Genomic DNA, 10,480 nt, shown 5'->3' with positions numbered 1-10,480 from the left:
CCGCCCTGGACTGCTAACCCTCTGCTTTGCCTTAGTTGCCCTCCCTGCATATCTTGGTCATATATATGGACTAGGATAAACCATGTGAAAATATCCTTTCTGTAGGTCAAAAACAGTTGAACATGGAACATTTTACCCGCTCCAATGTAGTAAGCATTTTCCTCTACCAGAATGCAGCTCCGGGAGGGTTGGTGATGTGTGTTGTTCGCATCCCTGTCCCCAGACAAAGCCTGGTACACAGTAGGCACTCAGTAAATGATGGGCAGGGGCTTGAGGAAACCAGACTACCCCAAGGAGCTCCGCAGCCGACACACAGGCCCGACGTCGAGCCGGAGGGACTGAACCGCCGCCCGTACCTCGCAATCTCGGGCGCCTTCCCGGCGGCGGCGGCCAGGCGGGGTGGGGTTCCTCGTCATCCATTTACCAGCCTCGCCCCTCCGACGGGCGCGCCGTTAATGAGATTAGCAATTAAAAAGCGGGCCAGCGGCAGCGGCGCAGGGCCACCCCCAGGCCGAGCCGGGGCGGGACGGGGCGCCTGGCAGCCGCGCACCGAAAGCAGCCGAGCGCGGCGCCCGAGTGGGAGCCGAGCGCGCCGAGCTCAGGGGCCATGGAGAAAGCGCGGCCGCTGTGGTCCAACTCGCTGCAGTTCGTGTTCGCCTGCATCTCGTACTCCGTGGGCCTGGGCAACGTGTGGCGCTTCCCCTACCTGTGCCAGTTGTACGGCGGAGGTGAGTGCAGGCCCCAGGCCCCGGCTCCGGCTCCGGCCCCGGGTCGCTTTCCCTGCCGAGGGGCATTCAGTCCCGACGCGCCCAGGGATGCGCGCTGGAGTGGTCCCATGCTCCAGACCAGTAAACTGAGGCTAGAGGGCGTAAGGATTTGCCCAAAGTTACAGAGCCGGGAATCGGCCCCAGGACACCTCAGTCTGCAGCGGGGGCTCTTATCCAAGCGGCCCTCCGGAGTCTTCTGTAACCCCCAACCCCATCCCGGGAGCAGCCGAGCCCCCCCACTACACCGTTCTGGGCTGGAGGCCTGGGGGCACTGTTTTCCTCCTTCAGCAGGAGGAGAGGTGGCAATGGTCTGACTTCTAGTGAGTAAACCTCATGTTTAAGTGTAAAAAGTGAGCAGGAGATTGTCTTGTCCACCAGAAACTGTTGCATATACGGGTTTCAGATCAGAAACTTAGATTCCCGGCTGCCCGATTTGAAACTCAGGTTAAAGGGATCTTGAGCCATTTCTCTAAAATTTTTATAGAAATGTTGGTTTGGGTTTGGAACCACAGAAGGCAAGAAAGGCAAATCATTCTGTTTTTTCTTTTTGTGTGGTTTTTTTTTTTTTTACAAATTTTCCTCTGAAGCATCACATCACACTCACTGGATAGACAGACAGCAACACACTCACACCTCACTCCCTTAAGGTTACAGAGCTGAGGACCTCTTCTGTTACATGCCAGAGAACTTCTGTGAAGACCAAGTGTCTTTTTGGAAGGCAATGTGGCAATAGGAAGTGAAGTCTCAGCATTAAAAAAAAATTTTTCTTAGTTGTTCCATTTCTAGAATTCTACCTAAAGGAAATCACCAGAGTTCTGACAGAAGGTAGAAAATAGAAAGATGATCTCTATCTTTTAATAAGAGCAAAACATTGCTCTTATTAAAGCCCTCAACTAAAGGGGATTGGTTCAATGAATTATGGAACATCCATGCAATGGGGCTCTTTGCAGCCGTTAAGATGGAGATTTCAAGCAATTTTATATGAGTATTTTCCCATATATTTTAAGTGGAGGGAGGGGAAGTCACATCCAAAGCTGTATAAAATGGATGATCTCAATTATGTTTAAAAATATGCAGAGAAAAGAGAATGGAAAAAAATACACCGAAGTGTTAACAATAGTTATCTCTGGGTGATTTTTGTTTACCTTGTACTCTGTGTGTGTTTTTCTGTGCGTGTGCATGTGTTATGTCTTCCATAATTAGCAGGAATGGTTTTTTCACTGTAAAGAACAATGAAAGATATTAGACCAAAGTATGTACAAAATTTAACCCATTGATGAAGACCACGACCTAAAACTGCTCCCCCTACCCTCACCTGCACCAGCTCAAAAAAAACTCGACAAAAAGGTGAATCTACAGAGGTTTTTTCTTTTTCAATAGTGTATTTTTAGTTCTCTGGCTCCATCTTTTTCATTTGAAGGGCATGAATACATCAGAATTATATGAGGGGCATGTGTTGCCATATGCTCCAACAGACTCATAACTGACTTTTGAGAGAATTCTTTGTCAGGATGAGATTTACTTGTCATGCTGTGTTCAGCATAGCTACCCCTGACACCTTTATCCTGGCTACACATTTCCCAACCGTCAGGCCAGGTGAGCCTTGCTCTCACATGACTATTTAATTCCTTGTTTCTAACAACACTATCACCTGAATAGTCTGTAGGTGGATACAGGTAGGGTGGAGTAGTTCTGAAGTGACTATATATAAGGAGTTGCTAGGGGAACCACAAGACCTTCAGGACCCAAGAAAAAGAAGAAAACATCTTGTGCTTGGTCCAGAGTGTACTTAGGCTGGATGGGTGGGTGGATGGGTGGATGATGGTTGATGGACAGACACTGACGAGAGGATGGATAGGTGGGTGGATGGATGGAAGGATGATGGATGATGGGTGGATGGATACTGAGGAGAGGATGGATTGGTGGGTGGGTGGATAGTGGGTGGATGGACACTGAGGAGAGGATGGATTGGTGGATGGGTGGGTGGGTGGGTGGATAGATGATGGTTGACAGGTGGATGGACACTGAGGAGAGGATGGATGGATGGATGGTGGGTGGATGGACACTGAGGAGAGGATGGATTGGTAGATGGGTGGGTGGGTGGATAGATGATGGTTGACAGGTGGATGGACACTGAGGAGAGGATAGATGGATGGATGGTGGGTGGATGGACACTGAGGAGAGGATGGATTGGTAGATGGGTGGGTGGGTGGATAGATGATGGTTGACAGGTGGATGAACACTGAGGAGAGGTTGGAGTGGTGGGTGGATGGATGGATGGATGATGGATGATGGGTGGATGGACACTGAGGAGAGGATGGATTGGTGGGTGAGTGGGTGGATAGATGGATGAGATGGGAGTGGATGGATATAGGTTAGGTGGATGGTGCCCCCTCAAGACTAAGTGTCTACAGAATAAAGAGACAAACAGCTTATCCTGGCACAGTGAGGACTTGACACCTAACACCTGTCCCTATTCCCACCTCATTTCCTGCCACTCATCTTCCAGCCCACTGCCAACTATTCTGAACAACTCTCCGTTGGTAAATGCCTACTTTCTGCCTCCACACTTTGCACAAGATACTTCCTCCCTCTGGGATGCTGTCGTTAGCCTGGAGCACTCCACTCCTCCCTCAAGACCAGGCCAAATGTTACCTTCTCTTTGTTCCTCTCCCTGACTGTCCCCACTGGCTGTCAGGCCAAGTGAGCACCTGGTCGGAAGACTGCACACTGTTCTAGAGTTTCTCTGTCTCCCACTGGCTCCATCTCTGTAAAGTGGCAGGTTCAGAGGAGGCGCCCAATAAATATTTGTTGGATGAATGAGCAAGGTCTGTTATGAAAAGTCGCAGGCTACGTGAGGTGGGGATGCTGGTGGTTTCCTGGAGCCTTTCGCTGCCCAGTGGTGTCATCTATTAACAAATGATTCATGTTACCTGAAACCCAGGCAGTCTATGGACCCATTCTTTACCTAAAGCTAAAGGGTAAACCAGCCACATCATGAAAGGCTTCCTTCTAAACAGAGCTGTGACCCCCACGCCCAGCCAACAAAGAGCTTGTTTATACACCACAGAGCCAAACTGTGTCAAAATACTTCCCAGAATAAGACGGATTAGGGCCCATGCTCCTTTCCATGGGGCCTGCCGGTGACAGGAGGCTTGTTTCCTTGCTGCTCTCAGGGGAATGTTAATTCTGAAGATTACATGCCAGATACCAACCCCCTCTGTACCGCATGCCAGCGCCGGGAAAAAACAAAAAGCAGCTGAAGGAACTGCACACAAGCTCTTAAAAAAGTCAGCAGGTCTCGGGGACCATGTCAAAGTCTAAGGCAGTGGTTGTTCAGGAAGAAATTGGGATGCAAACGTGCTGTACACTAATTCGTGGAAAATAAATGTCCCAGCAATTGATTTTGCTGGGGTTTTTTGTTGTTGTTGTTGTTGTGAGGGAGATTGGCCCTGGGCTAACAGCTGTGCCCATCTTCCTCTACTTTATATGGGACGCCACCACAGCATGGCTTGACAAGTGGTGCATCGGTGCGCGCCGGGATCCGAACCTGCGAACTCTGGGCCGGCGAAGCTGAGCGCGCGCACTTAACCACTGAGCCACTGGGCCAGCCCCATGATTGATTTTGACATAAACATGATCAAATTATGGAAGAAATGTGGAGAAATGAGAACAGTTATATGGCTAGTGGGAATATGGATCTTTTTCTCCTAAATTTTCTCTATATGATATTTGAACCATAAAGAGGGGAAATCAGAGGACACCTGACTATGCAGTGGGACAATGACACTCAGACTGGATGTCCTACTTCCCCCCTCAAGGCCCCTTCTGCTCCTCCCTGGTGCTTAGAGCATTGTGTCTCAAACTTTAGCCTACCTGAGGATCTTGATAAACCACAGACCACTGGACCTCACCCCGGAGGTTCTGATTCAGAGACCCACAGGAGGGTAGGATTCTGCATTTCTAACAATTCCTAAGTGATGCCAATCGATGCTGCTGGTCCATGGACCACACTTCAGAGGAAGTGTCTGGGGTTTCCAGACAACCCTGGTAACAACCACGCCGCAGGGCTCCTCGCCCGTGCGGGACACAGGGCGGGGCCCTTGCTGCGGGGATTGGGTTTGCTCCTTACGCGCTCTTGCAGCCCGTCCGGGCACCCCCGCTTAGAGACGGGGAACAGGTTCAGAGAGGAAAAGGCGCTTCTGGAGAAGCAGCTGGGGCTCAACCACTTGCGTGTCCAAGCTAGGGTCTCTCCTCGGACCCTCCAGCGGCTGTTTTTAATCTGATAAAGGCAGGACAGGAGTGGCTGCCGCCGAGGCGCAGGCCTCTCCCGGGACCCCGTCGGAATTGCCATGGTCAGGGCGTTTCCTCACGCGGTGACCCTCACCCGGCTTCACCTCCACACTGGAGGACTGTGGCCGAGTGCGCTGGGTCAGCAATGTGGGAAGTCGTCTCGCTCTGGGCCAGCCTCCTCTCCACCCCGTCCCCTCCCCAGAATGTCTGGGGTCCTCCCTCCGCCAGGCGCACCCCATGCTCACCCTCTCAGGAAACCTCCTCCTCCCTAAATTAGAGGCGACCTCTTCCATGCTAACCTCAGGCTAAAGCCGTCCCTCCCCCGGCGCTGGACCGTGGGTCTGACGCGTCTCACCCCCGCCCCCGCAGTCGCGAGGAAAAGCACCCATCAGGGACGCACTGTCCACCGGCCGGTGGAGAAGCCTCACCCCGTCTGCACGTTAGAAGCCCCCGGGAACTTTGGAAAACATTGATGCCTGTGTCTCACCCCCAGAAACCCTGATTGCCTTGGTCTCAGGTGTGGCCTGAACAGTAGGCGTGTTCAAGCTCCCCAGGGGATCCTACCGTGCCCCAGGGTTGAGAACCACCATCTTATGGTCCACAGGAAGGACCATATAAAATTAAGCAGTAAATAACATAAACCTGCTAGGCACTTAATGTCAGTCATTCAGTAAATATTCATTCTAGCTGGAAGCTAGAAAGGCTTCCAGCAGTGACAACATTTAATCTAGGCCTTAACAGATGAGTCAGAGCTCATCAGGCAGATTTAGGGGTAAAAACCTTCCAGGCAAAAGAAACCGTGTGTGCAAAAGGCACAGAAGGGTGTGCATTTGAGGAGAATGGCCAGAAACTCTATGAGCTGTGATGTACAGCATACGGGGCCAGGGCAATGGCGGGAGAGGAAGCCAGAGGTGAGGAAGTGTCCAGCATGAATCCAAACTGAAGGGCCTTGAATAACAGGCTAACAAGATGGAACTTAACTCTGACAGCAAAGCCAGGATTTTAAGTAGGGAAGTGGTGTGGTCAGAGCCATGGTTTGCAGAGATTGCCAAGATGGAGGCCAGGGATGCGCTGGCTAGCTGGTGAAGTGAGGATGCTGGCTGAGGGGATGGGCAAGGAGAGGAGGGGACAGAGAGGATGGGAATCTAGAAGTTTTAGACCAAGGGGTCAGGAACAGGAGGGATGACTTTCATTTTTCTCACCTGTGTCTTTGATCTTTGTTTCCAAAATGTTGACTGGGTTTGACTCCAAATGGGAAATTTTCGGGGGGGAAGACAAGATGGAAAGATGTGAGCGAGGAGAAGGAAGGCAATGGAGTGGAGCATCGCAGAGAGTGGAACAGTGCTTGCCAAAGTGTGTTCCCCGGACCAGCAGCTTCAGCATCACCTGGGAACTGTGCTCCATGCTCTGTAAATTAAACACAGACACACACACACATGCACCAAAAAGAAAAAATCAAGTTAAAATGTCCCTGTGTGGTTTTTGTAGAGGACAAAGGTATGTAAGTGGAGGGAGAGCAGGAGTTTGGAAGCCTGAGGACACTTTCCTCTGCCAGTGCCTGAATCTGATTAATTTGTCTTTCGTGGGTCTCAGAGGAGACGGAGCAAGATGTAAGGGCTTGCAGAGATCACTTTCATACAGAAAGGAGTTTCTCTTGTAGTGAGATTCTTGGGTTTAGCAAACAGAAAGGGTACTGGCTACAACAATTGGAAAAATAAGTAGCAACATACTCTAGAATAACATATTCATGTGTGTTTTGGGGTTATAAATGCAATATATGTTCATGGTAGAAAATTTGGAAAATGGATAAATGTATAAAGAAATAAAATACAAAATCACCCCAAATTCAGCACCCAGAGGTCATGACTGTTAACACATTTTTTTACTTTAAAAAATTAGAACCATATTTTATGTGTACTTTAGGGTCTTGCTTTTTTTTTTCTTAATTTTTTATAATCATTTCCAAGATTATTTAATATTCTTTGAAAATGTGAATTTAAACAGCTCTGTAATATTTCACTTACAGATGTAACATAACTTATTTACCCATTCTCCAATATGGAACTTTAAATTATTTACATTTTTACAGTATTATAACCCAAGTGGTTATTAGCTTTAGTGGAAGAATTTGATCCGTTTATATTTATTGTCTTGTTATGTTTGCCGTTATTTTTCATCATCTTTGTACTGCCTTGTTTTCTCTTTGTTGTTGTGGGTATATGCAATTTGAAGTATATTTCCCTTTTTTTTTTTTCCTCAAGTGATTTTGAAGGTATAAATCTTATTTTTGTTTTACTAGAATTTAATTTAAATTTTTGAACAAAAATTGTACTTATTTTCTCTAATTGTCAGTATCAAGAATGAAATGTTATCTATTAACATCACCCCATAAAACTTGAGAAATTTGGCGCACTTTTGCTTCTTGCTCCGTTCCTCCTCTCCATCTCACTTTCCAATATTTCCAGACATATGCTGATGACTATTTTACTACTAGTGTTACATATCTTCTCATTCAAGAATTATGTTTGTCATTTGTGTTATTTTACAATGAAATTAATGATATTATTTCAGAATTAATCCTGGTTAGTTTGTTTGTGTAGTTGGTTCTTTTATATCACAACTTCATATTTGAGTTCTTTATTTTGATCCAGTGCTGACTGGCTGCAGTTCATCTCAAGTAATTTGTTCAGGAATAGTAAAGAAATGGTTTATTTTCTAAGCATGTCTAAGATGATCTTTGTTTTGTATCCCATATGAATGAGTCACAATCATTTTCACTCAAAACTCTATAGATGCTTTTCTGGTCTGTGAAGATTTTTCAAATTTTCATTCTGCAAAGAACTCTGAAGCCAGATTTATTTTTTATTCGTTCTTAGGTATCCTATATAACTAAGATATGATATAAATTTATATGATATTATATGAAATTTTTACCTCAAAAAATTTGCAAGCTATATGTCTAGGTATTGCATACGTTTTCATCAGTTTTACCTAGGACTAGTATGGCTCCTGGCATGAAGGGAGAGGGCCAGATGGAGACTCTTCCCTGTATCCTATGCTGATTACAAATGTCTTGAGCCAGCTGTTGACCTGCTGGAGGGTGTTCCAGAGGTCATTCTGGGAAATAGGTACTTTTCGTAGATATTAGCCAACGTCCTCTTGTGGATGGGTTGCTGGGGCTGCCAGTAGGGTGCACGACAAGGTGAAAGCCTCAGGGGCGGGCTTTACTGGCAAGAAGGACAGGAATCCACCCCAGGAGAAGAGGCCGCTCTGCCCTGGGCTCTCCTCTTCCTCTCGGGGTGCCTCTCTTCTCCCCCTCCCTGGTTTTCCCTTAGCTTCTAGGAGACATGATTAAACTTTCTCACAGTTCGGTGCTCAGTCGGGTCTAACTCGGCCAGCTGCAGAGGGGGCTGCATGGCCATAGTTTTCTGTGGGGAGAACCTTGGAGGCCAGAACACTCAGACCTGCAGTTCCGGCCTCGGGAGAGCACACCCACTGCGTGTCCCTGGCACATGGGATGTGGTAACTCAAGAAAAAATTTTACCTAGGACTAGTGAGCCCTTTCAGTGCACACACCCAGGCCAGTGTCTCGTAGAATTTGTTATTGCCCATGTTCCAGCTGCTGTGTCTGCCCTGTTCTCTCCTCCTTAGTTCTTAGGTCCTTAGGGATCGAGTACATGTTTGGGCTTGCTGTCCAGGCCTCCTCTCTTCTCTTGTAATCTCCTCTTCTTTACCCTTTTCCCCTGGGCCGCGGGGTAATTTCTCAAGGTGGTGTTTTTTACCTCACTTATTGCCTCCATTGGCTTTAAATTGAACCATCGTATTTTTTTCATCTTCATAAAATCTTTTTTCATCTTAAACTGTCCTTTCTTCCTCATGGCCTGATACTGTTCCATCAACACAGTGTCCTCTTGTCTCTTAGAGACCATGTACTAGAAATTTGCTACAAATTCCTTCTGTTTCTCTCAGTAAATCTATTTCAGAGGAAGACATTTGCTCTGAAACCTTAGAGTGGTCCTTTTATTTTGATGTACAGTGTCTTATCATAGATCCAAAGACTTCTTTAGATTGCTCATCCTTTCTGAGGGAGGTGCAGGCCAATATAGACTTGCCCAGTGTACGTCTTACCTAATACACACACAAAATAAAGTGAAAGTAATCTTAAAGTAATAATTTCATATCAAATTTTTAAAAACACTGTTTTTAGCAACATGATGAACTTTACCAGACCTCTCTGTCATCTCTCTCTCTGTCTTCTCTGTAATACCTTCATAGCCCACCCACCCAAGTAGAACCACCACCATAGAACCATTTACCATCAGGCAGTCATTCAACAAACATTTATTGAGCACCTAGTCTGTGCCAGGCCTTGTGTTAGGAGCTGGAGATTCAACTGTGAGCCAGTCTGCCCCATCCTTGCCCTTGGGAGCTGTTAGGGAAGTTTAGAGGGTGGACAGAGCAGTAGACGCTCAGCAGAGGCTGTGAGACTGTGAGACCAGAGAGGGGGACCCCAACTTAGTTTTGGGTGATCTAGAGAGGTTCCTGAAGGAAATGATGTGTATGGAAGGCCTGGTGAGACCTGAAGGATTCCTTCCTGTGTTCAGCAAATCCTCACCATGCTCTGCTCTCTGCCCAGCTCTCTTCTAAGCAGAGCAGGGAGCAGGAGCGTCCACACTGGTGGAAACAGACCCCAACTAGACAACTAAAATTACAGCGTAGTTTCACATGGGTGACTGCTCTGAAGGGAGGTCCAGCAGGGTGGGAGGCTAGAGGGGCACTCTGGTGTGGGGCTGTTTTTGCTGTGGCCGACCGGGAAGGCCGCTCTGAGGAGGGCAGGAGTGGCAAAGAGCTGAAAGAAGGGAGAAAGCATTCAGGCAGAGGGAACAGCGAGGCCAAGCGCATGGAGGCTAGACCAGCAGGAAGAGCCGGGTGACTGCGGTGCAGTGAGGGAGGCCGACAGCTCGCAAAGGAAGACAGGAGTCTGTTCACAGAGCCTCAGAGGCCACGGAGGGGAGGGCCTGCGGATGGTATTCTAGGTGTGAGGAGAAGCCAAAGCGGGTTGTGACCAGGTGGGAGGGTGAAGGGTGGGGAGGCAGAGACTGACACAATCTGGGAAGAAACTGTAGGGGGCAGCTGTAGGGTGGACGCAAGAGGCCCAGCACGGAGGAGAGGGCGGCCGGGGTGTGACAGCGGGTGCCGGGGAGGTGGTGATGAGAGAGAATTAACCAGGCTAAGAGCTGGCTTTGTATCCTCCGAATAATTGTGAGTGTAAACGTCCCACTCACCCAGGATAATGCAGACTTACACACAGGGAGGGTGGGTGCCTCTGTTATCTACATCTGCGTGACAGACGGCTCTACCACCTAAGGACTCAGAAGGAACGATGGAGTTAGAAAATCTCCACTTGGCAACCAACACGG

At 48.1% G+C, this 10,480-nt stretch overlaps 1 protein-coding gene across 3 annotated transcripts in view; it reads left to right on the top strand.

The window, feature by feature from the left end:
* The first annotated feature begins 592 nt into the window (after positions 1-592).
* The window catches only part of SLC6A20 (solute carrier family 6 member 20), a 37,102-nt gene continuing 27,214 nt past the window's right edge, over positions 593-10,480 (top strand). For 2 of the 3 annotated variants that reach the window (XM_058549547.1, XM_058549537.1), the window contains exon 1: positions 608-728. In XM_058549547.1, coding sequence (XP_058405530.1) covers positions 608-728 — 121 coding nt within the window. Of the gene's footprint in view, positions 729-10,480 lie in introns of all 3 variants that reach the window. The other variant, XM_058549527.1, reaches the window with a different exon arrangement.

The sequence above is a fragment of the Diceros bicornis genome, chromosome 2 (assembly GCF_020826845.1).
Source record: "Diceros bicornis minor isolate mBicDic1 chromosome 2, mDicBic1.mat.cur, whole genome shotgun sequence".
Classification (NCBI taxonomy): Eukaryota; Metazoa; Chordata; class Mammalia; order Perissodactyla; family Rhinocerotidae; genus Diceros; species Diceros bicornis.
This window is presented reverse-complemented; position numbering and strand designations above follow the sequence as displayed.